The sequence below is a fragment of the Bos grunniens genome, chromosome 22, assembly GCF_055505025.1.
Source record: "Bos grunniens cultivar Pamir isolate PY7600 chromosome 22, Bosgru_T2T1.0, whole genome shotgun sequence".
NCBI lineage: Eukaryota > Metazoa > Chordata > Mammalia > Artiodactyla > Bovidae > Bos > Bos grunniens.
In genome coordinates this window covers 51,488,456-51,511,205 of record NC_141186.1, presented here as the reverse complement: position 1 = coordinate 51,511,205, position 22,750 = coordinate 51,488,456, and the positions used below count along the sequence as shown (strand labels likewise).

The following is a 22,750-nucleotide window of genomic DNA, read 5'->3' as shown; positions in this document are numbered from 1 at the left end:
AAGAGAAGGATAAACCAAAAAGTAATAAAATTGCTTCTTAGAAGGTAGGCAGAAACAAAAAAGGGACAGGGTAGGGAAAGGAATGAAACTTCTCTGAGAACAAAATTTTACATAGTTTTGACATTTAAGCCCTGTTAAAAGGCAGAAAGTGAAGAGGAACTAAAAAGCCTCTTGATGAAAGTGAAAGTGGAGAGTGAAAAAGTTGGCTTAAAGCTCAACATTCAGAAAACGAAGATCATGGCATCCGGTCCCATCACTTCATGGGAAATACATGGGGAAACAGTGGAAACAGTGTCAGACTTTATTTTTTTGGGCTCTAAAATCACTGTGGATGGTGACTGCAGCCATGAAATTAAAAGACACTTACTCCTTGGAAGGAAAGTTATGACCAACCTAGATAGCATATTCAAAAGCAGAGACATTACTTTGCCAACAAAGGTCCGTCTAGTCAAGGCTATGGTTTTTCCTGTGGTCATGTATGGATGTGAGAGTTGGACTGTGAAGAAAGCTGAGCACCAAAGAATGGATGCTTTTGAACTGTGGTGTTGGAGAAGACTCTTGAGAGTCCCTTGGACTGCAAGGAGATCCAACCAGTCCATTCTGAAGGAGATCAGCCCTGGGATTTCTTTGGAAGGAATGATGCTGAAGCTGAAACTCCAGTACTTTGGCCACCTCATGTGAAGAGTTGACTCATTGGAAAAGACTCTGATGCTGGGAGGGACTGGGGGCAGGAGGAGAAGGGGACGACAGAGGATGGGATGGCTGGATGGCATCACTGACTCGATGAACGTGAGTCTGAGTGAACTCCAGGAGTTGGTGATGGACAGGGAGGCCTGACGTGCTGCGATTCATGGGGTCGCAAAGAGTTGGACACAACTGAGCGACTGAACTGAACTGAAAATGTTTTATATAGTCTTAACAATAAATTTGATTAAGGATGGGGGAACCCAAAATTTGAATACAAAGAGAAACAAATGAATCTAACCACATATCAAGTTGATAACATAACACAGAAAAGGAAAGGGGGTGATTTTAAGTAGCTTCTGAAAATAATAATCTGACCAGTGGGATGTATCCAATGACAAAAAAGAATTGATGTTGGCAGTGGTACAATAATTCCAAAACTCCTCTGTGTACTACAGTTGTGAGTAAACAAATATATATTTAGTTTTTCACTGGAGAAAAGGGGAATATTAATACAAATACAGATCACAAGATGAGTTCGAATTGGAGATGTCAATACAAGTCATGCTTTTAAAATCTTACCCTTAGGGATGACAACAGTAGACACAATGAATTATGTAACGAATAAAAAAGTTAGTGTACTCATAGACTATTTTGTCAGGAATGTCTAGATGTGATCACTGGTGTTACCCAGAAAGTAACAGACCTGTTCCTTCCTCACAACAGCTTTAGTATATGTCATTATAGCTAAGGAAAAGTTTTTCTTCTAAAAAATCCTCAATTATGTGCAATAACTGTGTGACCCGGCTTGGTTTACTTCAAATTTCCACCTTCTCTTCTGCACACTGGAGTTAACAGCAGTGATTCCCCTCTGAGGACTGTTGCAAGGATTCAAGTAAACAAGTGCCTGGCACACAGTAAGGAGGCAGTAAATGTCAGCTCGTTGAACTACTGCTATTATCACGTTTCATTTGTTCTAGTTTTCTGGAACTTTAATTACCATTATCTTGGTTCTATTCTCTATCCGAGCTCTTTCAACAACTGTGCTCTCTTCAAGGCTGTCTTGTATTACAGATTTTGCCCTTAAAATTTTTACTTCTCTTGCCCTCTCATGCAACTATGCCAAAGCCTTTGATTGTGTGGATCACAACAAACTGTGGAAAATTCTTAAAGAAATGGGAATACCAGACCACCTGACCTGCCTCCTGAGAATCTGTACACAGATCAAGAAGCAACAGTTAGAACCAGACATGGAACAACAGACTGGTTCCAAATTGGGAAAGGAGTATGTCAAGGCTGTATATTGTCACCCTGGTTATTTAACTTATATGCACAGAGTACATCATGCAAAATGCTGGGGTGGATGAAGCAAAGCTGGAATCAAGACTGCTGGGAGAAATACCAATAACCTCAGATATACAGATGGTACTACCCTTATGGCAAAAAGTGAAGAGGAACTAAAGAGCCTCTTGATAAAAGTGAAAGAGGAGAGTTAAAAAGCTGGCTTAAAACTCAACATTCAAAAACTAAGATTATGGCATCTGGACCCATCACTTCGTGGCAAATAAGTAGATAAATGATGGAAACAGCAACAGACTTTATTTTCTTGGGCTCCAAAATCACTGCAGATGGTGACTGCAGCCATGAAAGTAAAAGATGCTTGCTTTTTGGAAGAAGAGCTATGACCAACCTAGACAGCATATTAAAAAGCAGAGACATTACTTTGCTGACAAATGTCCATCTAGTCAAAGCTATAGTTTTTCCAAAAGCTATGGTTTTTCCTGTGGTCATGTATGGATGTGAGAGTTGCACTGTGAAGAAAGCTGAGCGCCGAAGAATTGATGCTTTGGAACTGTGGTGCTGGAGAAGACTCTTGAGAGTCCCTCAGACTGCAAGATCAAACCAATCAATCCTAAAGGAAATCAACCCTGAATACTCATTGGAAGGACTGATGCTGAAGCTGAAGCTCCAATACTTTGGCCACCTGATGTGAAGAACTGACTCACTGGAAAAGACCGTGATGCTGGGAAAGTATGAAGGCAGAAGAAGGGGACAACAGAGGACAAGATGGTTCGATAGTATCACCAACTCAATGGACGTAAGTCTGAACAAACTCCAGGAAATGGTGAAGGACAGGGGAGCCTGGCGTGCTGCAGTCTATAGGGTCGCAAAGAGTCGGACATGACTGAGCAACTGCACGACGAATCAGCATTTTGTAGTGGACCCTTCTAATCTTCATTCTTCTTATATCCTTAATCCACCAAGTTCATTTACAAGCCTTATGTTGTTTGTTAGGGTTTACGTCTTATTTGTGAGCAGGCAAGGAATATAACTGGTTCTTGATCGTACACTCCATTCTTCTGTATGATGGCTAAAAACCTCTATGTATCTACAATGAAGGGATGAGATGATACATACCACTCTCAATCCCTGATTTCTTAGAGATATTTACTCCCCGCAGTGCTGGTCTAGCTGCCCTCCAGCTTCCTCCTTCCCACTGATTTTCTGAACTAATGGAATACCTGAGAAATGGTGACTCCCATATGACCTGCAGACAGGACGCCCTTTCTTGTCCAGCCTATAGGTGTGGGCCATGCCTTCTGTGCTGTACTGCCATCAATACTCTGCCTAACAGGAAACCAGGATCCTTAAATAGATGGAGAAAAACTCGGGAGAAGGGAGTAAGAGAACAGACATCATTCTAATCCCTAAAACAGCACCAGGTAATGTTCTGTATAGAGCGCTGCCCAACCCCTGGTAGCACAGGCTTTTGGAGCTGAGCCAGGTAAGGGATGGAATATAATGACTCCCTATGTTTCGCCAAGCCATTCTTGTTTCCACAAGGAAACAAGTTTATCTCAGGTCTGTCCTAAAGATTAAGGCAGACACCTTCCTGAGTTCTTAGATGTTACTGCTGTCACTTTTCACATTTTCATGGGTATTTGGGTAGGGGGCTGAGGAAGCTGTGTTGAAGGCAGCTCTCAGATAGTATGTTAAACTGCAAACCTTTTGGTTCTCTGTGCTCTTGATTAACACTGTCATTCTCAGCCCAGTTTTCTAAACTAGAAATTTGAACTTACCATTACTGCCTTCTTTCCACCTGTTACCTAATGAATACATCAAATTCTGCCTCAGAAATATTCTCATACTTGACCTTTATTCAGTCTACCCTGTTACTCCTGGGTCCAGGATTTCAAAATGTCTTCTTTGAAAAATGCATTTTAAAACCCCTCATTTTGGAGATAGGTGGGTACACGGGGATTATTATACTAACTTTTTCTACTTTTGCATATGTATGGAAAATTTTCATTTAAAAAGTTGAAAATAACAAGTCTTTTAATGATGAGACTGACAGGATTTTACCGATAATGACACTTAGTCTTGAGCTCGCTTATTTTCAGGCTTGCTCTTCTTCTGATTTTGGAGGAAAGTACTGTAGCACTTAGCTCATTTCTGTACTTTTAGACATTAATGTAACTGAGGCAACAAATGTTACATCTTGAAGTCTTAAGACACAGCACTATGATTTAAACAAAAGCAATTATTTTCATTAAAATTATTAATATGTTTCCTATTTGTGAAAAATGGAGAAGGAAGTAGCAACCCACTCCAGTATTCTTGCCCGGGAAATCCCATGGACAGAGAAGTTGGTGGGCTGCAGTCTATGGGGTCACACAAAGTTGGACATGACTGAGCACACAGACATTAGTGGAAAAACAGTGTATCTTTATTTTTTAAAAACTGGTTTGGATGTTTTCGCTTTTTTGAACATCAGACTCAGCTCCTTTTTCTTCTTCCTCTGTTTACCTCAACCTCTCTACTTCTTCCTGGTCCTGATCCTAAATTACTTTTCTCATTTTCTATATAAAAATCTATTTTTAGGTCTCTGTAATTGCTGTCCCTTATGGCTCTAAATATCAGGAAGCTTATCTCAGTGTAAAAGTTACTTGGGGAGTCCAAGGGTCAGTGTGATCCCCTCTGCAGCCTCAAGAACTACACTGAATGTCATGAGATGCTCAAGACCTACTGAAGACAAAGGCTAAAAGAGCAGCACAGCCTCTCACTTGAGGGTATTAACTTTGCCACCACTGTCCAGCAGATGTCACTAGTTAGTAATAGGGAACTGTACAAAGTAACACTAGATTATCCAGCATAACTTCCTCCTCTAGATTTTAACTGCTGCTTTCCTCATCCAGAAATGTGAATCACTAAAATGTATTTGTGAGAGAAAACCCCTTCATTTCTACCAGGCCTGGTCACTGGCTTCAGGCCCTATGCTGTCCTGCTGGTTCCCGTGAAGAGTTGATACAGCCTGGTATATTAGAGAGTTAGGGTTGCCATAATAAAACACTACAGACTGGGTGCCTTTTTAAATAGCAGTAATAGCGGAGACATCACTTTGCCAACAAAGGTCTGTCTAATCAAGGCTATGGTTTTTCCTGTGGTCATGTATGGATGTGAAAGTTGGACTGTGAAGAAAGCTGAGCACTGAAGAGTTGATGCTTCTGCACTGTGTTGTTGGAGAAGACTCTTGAGAGTCCCTTGGACTGCAAGGAGATCCAACCAGTCCATTCTGAAGGAGATCAGCCCTGGGATTTCTTTGGAAGGAATGATGCTAAAGCTGAAACTCCAGTACTTTGGCCACCTCATGCGAAGAGTTGACTCATTGGAAAAGACTCTGATGCTGGGAGGGACTGGGGGCAGGAGGAGAAGGGGACGACAGAGGATGGGATGGCTGGATGGCATCACTGACTCGATGGACGTGAGTCTGAGTGAACTCCGGGAGTTGGTGATGGACAGGGAGGCCTGGCGTGCTGCGATTCATGGGGTTGCAAAGAGTCGGACATGACTGAGCGATGGAACTGAACTGAACTAAATCTATAAAATGAAAGGTTTTTGGTTTTAAGTTTTTATTTTTTTATTTTTTTGACATGTAAAAGGTCTTAGTTTATTCTCTTTCATGAAAAATCTGCACAATCACCACAGATACAGTCACTGCAGAATCTTTACTCCTTATTTTTGCCAGCACCGACGTTGGCCTTTGCAGTCCCCCTGACTTTCTTCATTCTGTTCTTGCGTTCCTTCCACTGTTTTCGTGAGGTCTTTTTCTTCTCATATAGGCCATGTCTCGCAAGCCTGTGTTTGGGCTCATTCTTCTTCACGTAATCCAAGGAATCATAAATCATGCCAAAGCCAGTTGTCTTGCCACCACCAAAATGCGTTCTGAATCCAAATACAAAGATGACATCTGGTGTGGTCTTGTACATTTTGGCCAGTTTTTCCTGAATTTCTGTTTTAGGTACTGTTGCCTTTCCAGGGTGAAGAACATCGATGACCATTTGTTTCCGCTGAAGCAGTCGGTTGGTCATGAACTTCCTAGTCCGGATAGTTACTGTGTCATTCATGATGGCGGCTGATCTTCAAGCAGCCAGGGAGGAAAAGAGTTCCTTTAAGTTTTTAAATTAACAGAATCAAACTAACGTTTCAAACTCAAGGACAGTCAATGCTAATCTAGGATGAATTCAAGAAATCTGCCTTTTGAAGAATTTATGGACTGTCTTCAGTTTATGTATTCATCACTTGATGTAGAGGGGCTGTTCTGCTAGAATGTAGGACTTGGAAGCTGTAGGTTTTCAATTCCAGTACTTTGCAGGAGAGAGGAGGCATCAAAGAGGGGAAGGCCTCATCTCGGAAGCTACACACACTACAGTCTGAGAGTGGATCCATTATTCCACACTCACTATTTCTCTACGTCCCCAGTCCTTGGTCTCTTCAACAGTATGAGGGTGTAACAATACTAGAACCTTGTTAAAGGGTTAATAATAGGAGGAGACATTTAAATACAAGGCCTGGCTCACAGGAGACACTCAAGAACTGCGAGCTCTCCTCTGCTGCTTTACCTTCCAGGTTATTATTCAGTCAGACATCCTGAGTCGTTGAATTCTCTTCTGCAGTGTCTGACAAAGCACATGTATTCACACAAATAGTTTAGCTGAGATCCTTGGATCATATCAGGAGCCCATTCCCTAACTCTCTTTCCAATTTATTTTATTAAAAGTTTTTTTTTCCTTTGGCTGTATCTCATGGCACATGCCGGAGAAGGCAATGGCATCCCACTCCAGTACTCTTGCCTGGAAAATCCCATGGACGGAGGAGCCTGGTAGGCTGTAGTCCATGGGGTCGCTAAGAGTCGGACACGACTGAGCGACTTCACTTTCACTTTTCACTTTCCTGCATTGGAGAAGGATAATGGCAACCCACTCCAGTGTTCTTGCCTGGAGAATCCCAGGGACAGGGGAGCCTGGTGGGCGGCTGTCCATGGGATCGCACAGAGTCGGACACGACTTAAGTGACTTAGCAGTAGCAGTAGCAGTAGCATGGCACATGCAGATCTTCCCTGACCAGGGATTGAACCCATGCTCTCTGCAGCGGAAGCACAGTCTCAACCACTGGACCACCAGGGAAGTTCCTCCAATTTTATCTCCTCTCCTATGGCCAGAGCAGCTGGGTCCCGTTTATCCTCCTTCAAGTTTTAAGACATTCTTCTACCTAGAATGCATCCTTCCTGGTACTAGCCCAACAGTAACCATATTTTTCAACTTCCAGTGCAATTTCTGCCTTCCTCCAAGAAGCACTTCTTGATTTTTTTTCTGCCTACAATAATTTCTCTTCCTGATTCCTGATCCTTCCTGATTTGGCCATATTTACTGACACTGTTCCAAATGTTAACTATACACCAGTGAACAAAACAGATGAAATTCCCTGCTTGACTGGTGTTTATACCCTTGCATAGTGAACTAGATGGTAAATGGGATAAGTAAATTAAAGAGGAAGGGCACTAAGGAGAAAATAAAGTAGGGAGATAGGCTGTGTTTGTGTGCTGGGGAGGGGTGAGGATTTTAGACCATACTTAAGGCCTGAGAAGGTATCCTTCACATGAGGGTCTGAAGAATGTGAGTGAGCAGTCCACAAAGGTAGCTTTGGTGAGATATGGGAACAAAAGTCTGACTAGAACGGGCTCAAGAGAGAACAGAAGAGAAACTGGAAGCATGTATGGACCACTCTTTCAAGAGGTTTTGCTATAAAGATAGGCAGAGAGAAAGAGTGGCAGCTGGCGAGGAAGAGTGATTTGTAAAAGTTTTATTTTAAGAAGGGAGCGCCAATGATATGCTGCTGAGAAAAACCAGCTGAAGGATGAAGATTATGCAGGATAAAGAAGAGGTAACTGCTGGAAGGATGAAGGGTTGAGATCTAGTGTACAGGTGGAAAACTGGACTCACAGGCAGGTGGGGAAGGACAGATGTGGGAGTCTATGGAAATTCTCTTCTATTATTTCTGTTTCTTTAGTTAAATTGAGAAGATTATCTGCTAGGAATAGGAGCGGGAGGAGGTGTTGTAGGTTTGGGGAGAAAGAAGGTATGAAAGACTCATCTAGGAGAACAAGAGAGTGAAAGAAGTATAGAAACAGTATGCTTGTGGTCATCAAGAGCGTACCAGACGTTAATGATCATGAACTGAAGGCAAGATCAGTCAGCAGGGCTGTGTGTTTTCCCTCTATCAAATACAGATGTGGTGCAGACACAGAATATGTGGGGAATGGGTTTAACCAGAGTGTGGCTTAGCCAAACAAATATAAAAGGAAAAGAGAACCGAGGGAAGTGGTTATAATCACTGATCAAGAAATTTAAGGTTAATAAAGAGGAATTGAGAAAGAATGAAAAGGAGACAGGATCAATGAGCTGTGAGAGCTGGGGGAGGACAGCAAAGGAGCTGTGAGAAGACAGCGGGCAGTGCCGGGAGGCCTGGACCACTGATTGAGAACATGGACAGTAGTGATGCTGGTCCTACCACAGTACAACCACAGCAGTGAGTGGTTGAAGTAGGTGGAAGACCACAACCCTGGAGGAGAAGAGGTCAAGGAATGGAAGGACCAGACGATGAAAGGATTATTTATGTGGAAACGAGAAGGAACCTGGGAGTTATTAGAGGACGACAACAAGGAGGGGCAGTGGCTGGGAGAATATAATGTGAGGTTTGAGGCTGAGGGCTTTAGGGAGGACAGAGAGAAAGGTCTAGAAGCAACGAGGAACAACAGAGACACTCACATCTGCCATCAGTGTTACAAGGAAAGGGAAAGAGAAGTGCCCTTGAGGGCAAGCCACGCTTTAGCTAGATTACGAAGATGAAGACCGAACTCAGAGTGTGGGCTAAGAAATTTACGGGATTTAGCTGAAGACTGAGCAAGAGTTCTAGAGGGTACAAGAATGGGTACTTAGGGATGGGAAGGTTACTACTTAGGCGTTAAGCTGTCTTTGGGCATTTTATCACCTTGACTGCTTCAAGTTATGTAACCTCTGCTTTGCCCCAGTTTCCCCACCTGAATAATGGGGTAATCAGAGCATGTAATTCATAGTGTTAGTGTAAGGATTATATTCAACAACACAAGGCAGGCATTTAGGAAGACCTTAAAAATATGTATTGAGTACACAGCCGGCACTCAAAAAACCATTAGCTCTTGCTAACAAGCTATTTTCTCTGCTGCATAATCATTTTTGGTTCTGTTAATAATTCTTTATTTTCATTTAACATTTAAGTGATATTAACAAGTTTTAACTTTTCAGTAAGACTGTAAGAGCTAAGGGTGAGGGATAATACCAAGCACTTGTCTGCGTTCTGCAGAGTTCAAGGACTGAACCACACTGACAAAGAGCCTACGCAGCAATTCATCTGTGACCCTCTGTGACCTCTGGAGGAGGTGTCACTGCACTCTCCACTTCCCAGGCCTGTCCCACAGATGTCAACAGCTATTATTACGAAACTTTGGGTAAAACGAGGTACAGGGAAGAACAGAAATGGGAGATGGCAGCTCATAAGTCTCATACTAGCCTTAATTCCTACTCTATTTCCTCTCCATAAATGACTTTTTTTTCTTTTTTAGCTGCACCTCGAGGCATAAAGGATCTTAGTCCCTTTTCACCCCCAACCAGAGATCAAACCCCTGCCTCCTGCAGTGAAAGCTCAGTCCTAACCACTGGACCACAAGGGAATTCCTATCTCCGTAAATGACTTTTTATAGGAAGCAACACATTCTTCCATCTCCTTTCAACAGACTTTGGTGTACAGTCTTACCAAAAACTTTCTGAAAACATAAATGAGCAGATTCTCTCAAAGAAAAGGACTAAGAAGTAGAAAAGGGATTTGGACCCTTACTAGATATTAGGTCACATGACAACTTAAAACCAAGAAACTTTCCCAAACAATGGGATATGAAAGAATGATGGGACACATATAGCTCGCATAGCAATTTTGAAACACATTAACATCCCACATTAAACTAGATATATCCAGAAGCTTAGCATTTTAATTATAAGAAAAACTTTCAGAAAACATATTTATCAGCTCTATGAAAAAATGGGGCCCTTCTCTGCTTAAGAACAATCATGAAATAAAGAGAGATGTATATCAGATCAGTCAGTCGTGTCCGACTCTTTGCGACCCCAGATGTATACAGTCAATACATATTTACTGAGTACTTGCTGTGTGCCAGGAAGTATTCAAGGTACCAGTCACAGATCAAAATTTTTGAGTCAATAAAAAAGAGCAAAATTAAATTATCTAGACCACAACAGTTAAATGGGAAACGTATTATTAAACTGGTTGCATATAAAAAAAAAAAAAATAGACTTCCTGTATTTGGAAAATATTCATTTTTTGTTAATAATCAAAGGAATGCCAGATAAAACAATCCGAGGCACTATTTTACTTCTAAATTAAAGGAGTACATTTGTAAGTCAAGAATATAAAAAAATATTTAAAAAATAAATGAAAGGAGTCAGCACCGTCTATATTAGTGATGGAGGTGAAGAACAGGTCTTGGCAGGGCATCTTTCTCCCTGTAGCCTATTTTCTACTGTCTCTTGAAAGTAGTACAAAGAAGCAGCCAAGGCAATGCTCAGTCTCTGACCAGAGACTGCTACTCCCAGCGCTACAACTGAGGAAGTAATTTAAGGGCCTCAACAACGTGAGCAAGAAGTTAATGGCTGACTTCCCTGGTGGTTCAGTGGTTAAGGGTCTGCCCGCCAGTGCAGGAGACATGGATTCAACCCCTGCTCTGGGAAGCTCGCACGTGCCAAGCCTATGCTCCACAACTACTGAGCCCAGGCTCCAGAGCATGCTAACTGCCACTACTGAAGGCCTGGCGCCCTAGGGCCTGCGCCTCACAAGAGAAGCCACCACAGTGAGAGGCCCATGCACCACAACACAGAGCAGCCCCTCGCCTGAACTAGACAAAGCCCATGTGCAGCAACGAAGGCCCACCACAGCCAAAACAAATAAATAAACCTCAAAAAAAAATTAACGGCAAGCATAATCTAGAATGCCAGAAATAGTAATATGAAAAGTTGTTTTTAGAAGCCATAATTATGAACATGGAAAAATATCAGTGACATAAATGAGACAAACTTACTATAGTAATCTAAAAATAAGCACATATATATTTAAAACAAAATGAAATAGAACAAAGGCATCACAGGTAATTCTGATAATGTTCTATAATGCTTTCAACTTACCTTTTTATTAAAAAGATGAACTTATTTTTATTTAAGATAATCCCATCTTAAAATAGCATTTTAGTAGTATGTTATGAAAAAGAATACATACCTGACACTCGCCGATCAAATCTGCCAGGAATTGGAACTGCAAAACAAAAAAATAACGTCTAGTCATCATTATGTCACATGACCCATCTTTATTTCCCCTTTTTGTAAAGATCTTTCATAGGAGAACCAGGAAACTCAATACCAAGTGGTGGTTCAATTCATATTCTTTCATCATCAACCACAGACAGTGGTTCAACATGATCACATAAAGACAACATAAAGAATATATATATGTCTTTGAAAACAAACTCTTTATAACTTTAACATGAGTGGCAATTTTATTTCTACTCACATTCAAGTTCTATCTAATTTGTATCACACCAGATAAGTAAGAAGTCTACTAAATTTACTGGTAATGTCACGATATCAAACATTTAAATTTTCTTCTTTTAAAAATAATTACAAGACCTGCTAACTAATAGTATTTACATTTCCTTTTAAAATAATTTAATGAGTATTACACTAAAATAAAAAAATGAACCATTAAGTTATACTCTCCTTCGAAATGGATGGGTTTTCTCCACCCATGGTCAGTGTATTAATTAGAAAAATGTATCACATGTTTTCAGTTAAAAATATTTTTTTCTTTTTGTTAATTTTTCCTGCTTCTCACTTGCATCGTTCCTTGTGTTTGATGGTTATCTGAATTCTTACTACTGAATATTTGAACAAGGTGGGTTTTTCTATAGTTGAAGATTAATCTAATTTTATTTTAACAAACATACAGAATATGCCTTATTAATCTCCAAAAAACAGAAATTTGAGGGTTACTGAAAAAGAAATTGAAGATGGCTCTGAGAGCCAAACTCTAATGCAAAGTTTCTGAAACAAATACAGACCCAGGAAGGAGGGAAATGCTCACCTTACTAGGATTAGAACTATCATTTTGCATAGCACAGGGTCAAAGGTATGTTACTGGAACAAATAGGCAAATAATCAAAAGAAAATCCCAGTGGTTCCTGAAAGTACCTACAATAATTTCACTACTTCCTCAATAAAAGAGTGGATTAAAAATATAAGCAGAGTACCTAGTACATGCCATGCAGTGTAGTAGACAATTTAGAAAACATTAGTGAACAAAATAAAGATCCCTGATTTTATGAAGCTTGAGAGAGATGCGGGAGAGCTGACTTTGATCATTTGAAAATACACATCTCATCACTCAGGTAAACAGATGAATATATACCAGCATAAGCCCTCAACCCAGGCCTCATGGGGTTTCCATAATTTAAACGCCACCAAATATTAGTATACAATCTGAAATTATAAAGCACATAGTGATACAGTTTAGCATGGGTGCTATCAGGGGATACCTCAAAGGGCTAGACAGAAAAATTATAGACTTATCATAAAATAAGAACTGTATGTTTAAAACAAAGACATAAAGAAGGAATCAAAATTTTTAAATGTGAACTTAAAATCACTATTTCCATCTATCATGCAAAAAAAGACAAAATTATTTTTTAAAATTCCTAAAGCATTCCCACTAACTGAAAGATTCAAAAGTGTTAAAAAAAAAAAAAAAGTTGACTTGCAGTGTAAAATGTAATTAAAAACAAGAGACTTAAGGCATTTAGCTCGAATGGATCACTGTGTGGATGAAAAGGTAAACAACATGGGCACAGACATGCTGCCTGATAAATCTATGTGTTATTTCATTTTAAATTAGTACACATCTTAAAAACTTTTACAGGGTCAGAGGAAACAGCTGCAGTTGGAAGAAGATAACGCCAAGGCACACAGAGGATGCAGTCAATAACCACAGCAGTCAGAGACCACCCATTCTAATTTCACCACTGCTTAGAGAGCTGAAACACAGCAGATCAGACTTTATGTGAATCCAAGTATGCAACCAGTGTAAATCTGAGAAATCTTCCAGCAGAAAACAAAGCCTAAAATGCTCTCCTTTTCTATCATAAACAAATACTGACAGGGAGTAGGAAAACTTAATTTATTAGGTTATCTGATCTGAAAACATGTGCCTCACATTATTACTGATTAAATGAACTCCTAAACACAGACATACTCTGAAAATTAAAACATGGTTCTTTGAGCATGTAGAATATTTTATGTGGTAAATATTAAGAACATCTGGAGAATGTGAAAACATGTCCCAAAGTCTCTCTTAAATTAAAATATGATAGACAAGATAATAGAATTTTCCCATGGCAGGAAATGGCACAAAAGCCTGGAGAACAAAACCCAAGCACGATTAGGTAGCTCAGATGGTAAAGAATCTACGTGTAATGCAGGAGACCTGGGTTCAATCCCTGGGTTGGGAAGATCCTCTGGAGAAGGGCATGGCAACCCACTCCAGTATTCTTGCCTGGAGAATCCCATGGAGAGAGGACCCTGGCAGGCTACAGTCCGTGGGGTCCCAAAGAGTCAGATGAAAGATTCTGTGACTCCTGGGAAGGCAAATAGGCACACTCAAAACCAGGCTGGTAGGACGTTAGCAGCACCAGCTGTGTACAGAGGCAGAGAACAGAAGCAGGATATTTACAAGGGCCTTGTGTCTGGGGGATCTCAGCCTAGTATAACATAGCACAGCACAGCACAGCAAATCTCAAAAGTGGAATACAGAGCAGCTGTCAGAGCAGGCCCTTTAGCACAGTTAATCACAACATGGAGACTGCCAGGAAGGGCTGCCACCAAAGGGTGACATTATGCTGGGCCCTCATAGGCCAGGGGGTGAAAAGTGCATCTCTGGGCAAAGCTTGAGGAAAGCCCCAAAGGCAAGGGTTTTGGATTGGATAAATATCCCAGGGTGCCTGGAAACAGATGAGGGAGAAGTAGGGTGTCAGGGGAGGACCACTCAGTGAAGCAAGAGAAGCCCAAGAAAAAGTGCTGGGTAATGGCTCAGCGGTAAAGAATCCATCTGCCGTGCAGGAGACACAGGAGACTTCAGGTATGATCCCTGAGTTATGAAGATCCCCTGGAGAAGGAAATGGCAACCCACTCCAGTGTTCTTGCCAGGAAAATCCCATGGACAGAGGAGCCTGGCAGGCTACGGTCAGTGGGGTCACAAAGAGTCGGACATGACTGAAGCAACTGAGCACAATCCAGTTAGGGTTCTGAGACCCAATCAGTAAACTATAGGACTCACTCTTGGTTCACAATTAAGAAAAAAGAGAAAAGAGAAGGAAAAGAGAAAAGATAAAGTATCTTCCATGAGTTCACACACAAATTAATTCTGCCTTGTCTGAGGGTCAGAAGAGGGAAAGAATGCTGCTATCCTTTCTTCACTTTTTCTTCCTAGAATCTTGTGCTGGTTGAACAAGGTACATGGTCACTGAAGTTTAGAGCAAAAACTCCAACAGTATGTTTGCCCTGGTATGGTAGTTTCTGCCAGTACCTGTGACTATATGACGATAATGAAGTCCATCCCATTGAGCTATTTCTCTAGTGTGTCCAACATCTGATATCCATCTTCCCACAATCTACCCAGAGAGAACTCCTAGCAGACCCTGCTGGGCCTCTAGCTATATCATACACGTAAATACTTCCCTCCAACATCAAACTTCTCAAATGAGCTGTTTTGTGAGCTGATCACTTTTTTTTTTTTTTGAGACTTTTGCAATCTGGCTTCCAACTATTATTAAAATAGCCTCTTCCAAAATCACAATTTTCCTCTATATTATTCTTCTGTATTGATTATTTCCTCTATTCTTGAGCTAAATAAAAATCATTCAATATTGGTTGGTGCCAAATACATATTCATTCATTCAACAAATAATTACTGAGCCCTTCTATGACAGGCACTGTGTGATCTAGTGGGGAAATATGAATAAAAGTGATTCAGATATGGCCCCTGCCCACAAAGATCTTGAAAGTGAAAGTTGCTCAATCATGTCCGACTCTTTTCAATCCCACGGACTATACAGTCCATGGAATTCTCCAGGCCAGAATGCTGGAGTGGGTAGCCTTTCCCTTCTCCAGGGGATCTTCCCAACCCAGGGATCGAACCCAGGTCTCCTGCATTGCAGGCGGATTCTTTACCAGCTGAGCACAAGGGAGGCCAACAAAGATCTGAGAAGCTATCTAAAAATGACCAATAATTATCATCATAATGACGTGATATCTACTGATACTACAACAAAGGCAAGTACAGAGTGCTCTGTGAGCACATACGAAGAGTGCCTAGAGGAAGCCTAGGAGGGTCTGGGTCTGTAGTCAGGTCTAGGCATGGCTGGGATGGAAGCTGAATGAACTGAGGATTTGGGGAAATGAAAGACATATGATATGGCATGAGCAGTGTGGGAAAGGAACAGAGATGCGGGAGAAGAGGTGAGCAAGGGTCATTCTGGAAGCCAACCTGTGGCAGAGCCATGTTCAGAAGTATTTCTATGTCTTTTTTGTTCAGCTGGGGGAGAAGAGCAGGAACAAAGATTTAACCTGATAAAGATTCCCTTGGATATGACTGCAAAACCAGAAGGGAATATATGGAGCAGAGTGACCAAGGCTTAATGAGAGAAGAAGTACCAGTTAAGAGAAGAAGAAAGGATTCCCTATTCCAATACTAGGGAGTGGCAGGAAAGTCTTCTAGTAGAGAATAGCCATCCCTTTGCTCCACTGATTCCCCACCTGAGGGCTCTCTACTTCCCCCCAGTCTTGAACATCTGTGAGACCAACGGAAAGAGGATGGGGGCTCAGCCACCCCCAGACAAGGTGGAGTTGGAGAGAACCACTTGGAAATGATCCCTGTGAGTGGATCAGCTGTGGACACAGCATTTCTGTTCAATATGAAGAAACTGGAGCAAAGGGAGTCATCACAGACTGGATTTTATAAAGATCACTCTTGACTGCAGCTGGTGGAAGGAGGTAGTGCACTGGTCAGATGTGTCGCTGCAGACAGAAGGAAAATAAAAGGAGTCTAATGATTTACAGAAGATTAAAATTTATAATGTTTAGTGATAAACTCAATGTTTGCTCCATAACAACATCAACTGAAGTTATACACCTACAATTATAAAAGAAAAAGTATTCAATATGTGCTTCAGTCAATCTATAAATAAGGGTGCTGCCATGGATCCCCAAGTTATAAAATGTCAGAGTGGCAAAGCATTTATGAATTCATCCAGTCTGGTCACGGCAAGCAAGTTTCATCTCACATGACAACTCTAATTGATGTCACGGGTCCACCTGAATCATCCTGACTCCTTCCTTTCTTTCATTACTCACACCTGCTTCATTAATAATTCCATCTGTTCTCCCACCCACTTTGTTTCTTGAATCAGTCTACCTTTCTCCATATCCACCCTAGTCTGAAGGGCATCATTTCTTGCCAGGATGATTGCAACAGCCTCCAAACCTGTCTTCCCACAGCCCATTTTGCTCTACATCAATCTATTCCCCACACAGTCATCAAAGTGATCTCAAAATTTTGGAAGAAAATCTGGCAGTTTCTGTCAAAATTTTTACTGTGAACTGCCTTTGACCTAGCAATAATTCCACTTTTAGGAATATGTTTTATATATGTATATAAAATACTATATGTAATACTATAATCACTATAGTATTTTAGGTAATAGAAAAAGTGAAAATAAAAGTTGTCTAGAAAAAGAAGTTAAAGATATACTGGTATAGCTAGAGTATGAACTTCTATGCACACATTAAAATTTAGGATGCCACAGACCTACATGAAGTGCCAGGGAGACCTTCAAGATAGATATACTGTTAAGTAAAAAAAAGTTTGACAATCATTACATGAAATAACCCTAATTTTCTAAAAATCTTGTCATCAAACTTTAACATGTCATAAATTTAAAAGCTAATTAGTACTATAAGGCTGCAACGAAGAAAACACCACCAATAAAACAGAGCCCTCTTCTAATCCATCTCTCCCTACCTGCAATTCCTGCTCCCCAGGGGCAACTGCATCAACTCTTTTGACTATGTCTCCTGAGATTTATTTTACCTTAACACACTTACACTACGAATTCTATGTGTTTTAATTACCCTTTGTCTTGCAGTTCTGGAAAAGAAAAGGAAAAGGCTTGCAAAGTAGCAGGACATGGATCCCTAACCTCATGAAGCCCCCTGTTCTACTGGTCCTGAACTTCAAGCTGCCAATTTTTTGCCACTTACAGACAAACCTAATCTTTTTCAAACTGAAGTATATATAGTCGCTTTACAATATTCAGCTGTATAATGGACTTCCCTTGTGGCTTAGGTGGTAAAGAATCCACCTGCAATGAGGGAGACCTGGGTTTGATCCTGGGTTGGGAAGATATTCTGGAGAAGGGAAAGGCTACCCACTCCAGTATTCTGGCCTGGAGAATTCTACGGACTCGCAAAGAATCAGACATGACTTAGCGACTTTCACTTTCAACTGTATAAGACCAAAATGATTCAATAAAATGTACAGACTAAATCCATTTAAAGTTGCTGCAAAACATTGGCTATATTCCTTGTGCCACACATTACATCCTCATGTCTTATTTACTTTATACCTAGTAGTCTGTACCTCTTAATTCCCTTCCCCTATCTTGCCCTTCTTCCCTCAGCCCTCTCCCCACTGGTAACCACCAATTTTCTATATCTGTGAGTCTGTTTCTGTTTTGTTATATTTATTCATTTGCTTTATTTTTTAGATTTCACATATAAGTTAAAACATATCATATTTCCCTCTCAGTCTGACTTATTTCACTGAGCATAATACCTTACAGGTCCATCCATGCTACTGCAAATGACAAGATTTCACTCATTTTTATGGCTAATATTCCACTGGGTGTGTGTGTGTGTATGTATACATCACATCTGTTTTTTTTAGTCCATGATTCATGTGGGATCTTAGTTCCCCAACCAAAAATGGAACCTGTGTCCCCTACACAAGAGAATGCAGTCTTAACAACTCAACCACCAGAGAAGTCCCTGCACCACATCTTTATCTACATTCATTGGCTGATGGACACTTAGGTTGCTTCTGTATCTTGGCTAATGTAAAGAATGCTGCTGTGAACACAGAGGCGTATGTATCTTTCCAAATTAATGTTTCTGTTTTCTTCAGATATATATCCGAAAAACCTAATCTTAGTCAATACAGAAGCCAAAAGGAAATTCTGCTGATCCAAATAACAAACAATGCTGGAAATTATGGAGATGAAATAAATAAAAACATATAACATTTACGTGCCAGGATGGGACTTCCCTGGAGGTCCAGTGGTTAAGACTCTGCACTCCCAATTTGATCCCTGGTCAGGGAACTAAGATCCCACATACGTCTTGGTCAAGGAAAAAAAAAGTTATGTGCCAAGATCTGCCCTGAACACTTCGTGGTTATTAAGTCACTTAACTCTGATACAAACTTTATGAGGTACTATCAAACTTACGAACTCATTAAGTACATAAACTTACATTACACTTAGATAAAGAATCTAAGGCAAGAAAAGTTAAATAACTCATTCTACTAACAAAGGTGGAACCAGACTGAGTGCAGGCACTCAGCTTCATAGCCCACGCTCTCAGCCATGGAAGGACAACATCCAAAATCAGCCCGGGGATGCCAGCAGGGTAACCAGGTAACACTCACATCAGTGTAACTGTGTGAATGCACCTTCTTTCTTGAAATGTCTAAAATGTCTTCTCAAATGATGTTTAAAGCCCCCGGTAGAAATCTGCATTTGGAATCTTGACATGAGACTAATACAGTTTATCAAATATTAGTACTTACCAACTAATCAAAATTTACTGATGAACCTGGTCCAAAACTGAGTATTTTTCTAAGATCAGCATTAACAGTTCTTTTAAAAACTTTTTTTTTTCCCACAAGTTCACTTTAAGTACAAATACTTTATACTTAATACTTTCTTTATATTGACTCAGTACACTGAGTCAATATAAAGAAAAACAGAAGTAACCATAACTGTACTTGGCCATAGCTTAATCTCTCAGGGGGGGCCTGGGATTGCAATAGCTAGAGGTAAGATGGGAAGAAAAAAAAAAAAAAAAGCTTTATTTTTCTTAATGTGATAGCCTTATTGAGATATAATTCACATATCACATAGTTAACCATTTATACTATACAACGGTTGTTAGTATATTCAAAGAATTGTGTCTCCATTACTATAATCAATTTTAGATATTTTTCAACACCTCAAAAAGAAACCCTATATCCATCAGCACTCCCTCCCCATTCCCCCCAATCCCCTTGGCCGTAGGCAACCAGTAATTTACTGTCTCTATAGATTTGCCTTTTCTGGACATTTTGTATAAGTAGAATACAATATGTGGCCTCTCATAGCACCTTTTAGTACTTCATTTCTTTTTGTTGTCAGACAGTTTCATTGTATGGATATACCACATTCATCTATCCATTCATCAGCTGGTGAACACCTGGGCTTTTTCCACTTTTTGGCTATTAAGAATAACATTACTATGAACCTTCATGTATACACATTTTATACATTTTCATTTCTCTTGGGTATACATCTAGGAATGAAATTGGTGGGCTGTATGGTAACTCCATACTTAAGTTTTTGAGCAACTGCCAGACTTTTCCATTTTCCACTCCTACTAGCAGGATGAGAGGGTTCCAGTTCTTCCACATCCTGGTCAACACTTGTTAATATTTTTTTATTGTTATAACAGTGGGTATAAAGTAGTATGTCATCATGGTTTTAATTTGCATTTCTAATGACTGATGTAAACAGTTTTATTTATTACTGCTAAAAATCCTTATTTCTGAAAAGCTAACGATTTTATTCACTATCATCTTAAAAAAAAAAATCCTCTCTCCTCTCCTCTGTGACTTGATGCTGAAAAACAGTTCTCACGTCCATGATCAGTAAGCTAGTCTGGACTTCACAATAACTGCTTTCTTGCTGGCCTTGAATCTTTGTTCTTCAAAGGATTATCTGTTACAATTACTGATAATAGGCAGAAGTTACTATGATCATTTATTTTTCTTTAGAAACACTAAAGTTAAAATGTTTAACTAAACATTTGTGAAAACATCTGCAGGGGCATATTCATTCTCACTGATTAAATAATGGCTTATCCTGAACATCTTCATTTGCTTTGAAAAATGTATCACATATCCAGTAGGAGGAGATGTGACAAAAACCACCATCCGACAAGAAAATATAATTCATTGTTCAACTGTTGCATTAGCTTCCACTCTGCTACCATGTCTTTCCATTCCTTCAAGGCCAGAATTAGTGTGCATGCTACTTAGAACCTCGGAGCAAAATCTGAGATGCAGGAAATGTTTAAGACCTGGCTTATAAAACTGTAGCCCAACAGAATCAAATTTGATCCCCCATGCCATTTTTAGTATAATGGTGATGTACCTCTGCTTCTATTTCCTTCTCTCCCCGCATCACCAAATCCTCTTCTGGAAGACAAATGTTTAGGGAAACAGCTTTGGAGGAGGAACCCTAAAGAAGGTTTAATTAGATAAAAAGTTCTTTATTATATGAAATTGGGCAGTTGATGATTATGTGAAAGCAGAAAGGCACCTTAGTACTCTCAATCTATCCTGTTCAATTTGTTCAAATACCCTATTAAGCAGAATTTCTATATAAGGTCAACAAACACTCCTCCATGAACACTCAAATCTAATTGAGTTGATTCCCAAGCCTACGTGGTGAAGAAATGAAAACCTGCAGTGAAGGCACAGGACACCCACTCTCTGGCCTGGATGCCCCTGAGATGGACAATGAAGGAAGTGCTGAGGCTAGGCATGCTGACCAAAATCGGAGCCGGGCCAGAGCACATGTGCTCGACCTTTTTACAGACATGCTCCATTTAATCTTTTTTCTTGAAGACTCTCATCCCCAATGACCAGCTTCACTTCTTTTTCATTTGATAGAAAAAAAAATTTACATGGAATGAACTTTTTTAAAAGTATTAACTACTTTATTACTGTTTCTACCACTTTGCCACTTTTGTGACTGAGCTCATCTTGATTTTGTGGGGTGAAATTATAATACATTTAATGAACTAAACTAAAGGAAGTCAACTGGAAAGGAAGCAGGCAAAGTTGGAACACTTGTATTTTTCTACAGCAATGAGAGAAGTCTAAAAAGTATTCATGCTGACCACCTGTAGAAACTAAGTAACATGAAGATGATAACTCTCTGCATAGTGAGACTTTGTAAGATACAAAATAGATGTTTCTAAGCATTTGAGGTCAGCAAATTCAGAAGTAAATGTCCTTCATGATCAAGGCCCTTTGTCTGATAAAGCACTGTGGAGGTATCCACTGGATATAGGATTTCCTCCTGGGTAGAACTCAGACACCAGACGCAGCAGGCCGTGCTCCTCACTCCCTGGGAGGCTGGCGGCTCACCTTTCCTGTCTGTCCCTTCCTCATTCCACTGCATCTCCCTGACACCTACCATAGTTGGTGAGGGTAAGACAGTGAGATGGGCGGGGGACAAACCTGAATCTGATCAAGCTGATGTAGCAATGGTCCTCAAACTTTAGGATACATCAGAATTATTGAGAAGACTGAAGGCCTCTTCTTCAGAGTTTCTGATTCAACAGGCCTGGAGTGAAGCTAAGAATCTGTACTTCTAATAAGTTTCCCAGATGATGCTGATGTTACTGATCCTGGAACCTCATTTGAAAACTACTGCTCTAGTGCCAATTATGAAATGAGAGGAAAAACAGGGGACGGGGAACTCTGATGCAAACATCATGGGGATGCAATCAGCCAAACTCTACAAAATAAACTTTATTCTACAAATAATCTTCAAAGGAAACAAGAAAGAGATCAAGAAAGATCCTACAGACTAAAAGAGACTTAAGAGATAAGGCAGTCAAATATAATTCTTGACCTTATCTGAAGATGTGTGGAGAAGTGTGAACAGAGATTGAATATTTGATATTAAGGCATTATTGTTTATTTTAGATATGATGAAAGTTTTGTGGATATATATTTAGAACTAGTCCTGAGGGACATAAACCTAAATACTTATGGATAAAATTGTTTTTGATATTTAAAAAAAGTAATCAAAGAGGAAGGTGGTCTGAGTCACGAGCTGGGGTCAGGAGAACTGATTCTGAAAATCTTTACCTAACTTCTTGTTCAGTGAAATTCTGTGGTAGCTTGATACTGGTATAGTAAATACATGGGTAAAGACTCCCCAAGAGAAATTAGCAAACATTATAAATCAAGTCACCGCCCAAGAGTTAACAGAGTTGGGGATAGATAGACGATGGGGGTTATTACACTATTCATTTTACTATTGTCCATCGACATTTTCCATCATTAAAAAAAAAAGGTAGAAAAGAAAAAACCAGCATTCCTGGGAGGGGATGGGGGAACCAGGGGACAGAGAAATTCTGATACAGTGGTCCATTTAACCTCTCTCCAAAAACACTGCCCTAATACACACATCCAGCCAGTAAACAGAGTCATTTATTCTGAAACAACCATTGGCACCCACAACCCCCTGTCCCCA

General features: G+C 40.2%; 1 protein-coding gene and 1 pseudogene across 3 annotated transcripts in view; both read right to left on the bottom strand.

Annotated features, from left to right (window-relative positions):
- PRKAR2A (protein kinase cAMP-dependent type II regulatory subunit alpha) overlaps positions 1–22,750 on the bottom strand; it is a 71,911-nt gene that overhangs the window by 33,518 nt on the left and 15,643 nt on the right. For both annotated transcript variants that reach the window (XM_086368084.1, XM_086368085.1), the window contains exon 2: positions 11,344–11,379. In XM_086368084.1, coding sequence (XP_086224210.1) covers positions 11,344–11,379 — 36 coding nt within the window. The remainder of the gene's footprint in view (positions 1–11,343; positions 11,380–22,750) is intronic.
- Positions 5,592–6,145, bottom strand: LOC147348540 (small ribosomal subunit protein eS24 pseudogene; annotated as a pseudogene). The gene has a single exon (XR_015151692.1). The product of XR_015151692.1 is annotated as a small ribosomal subunit protein eS24 pseudogene (transcript).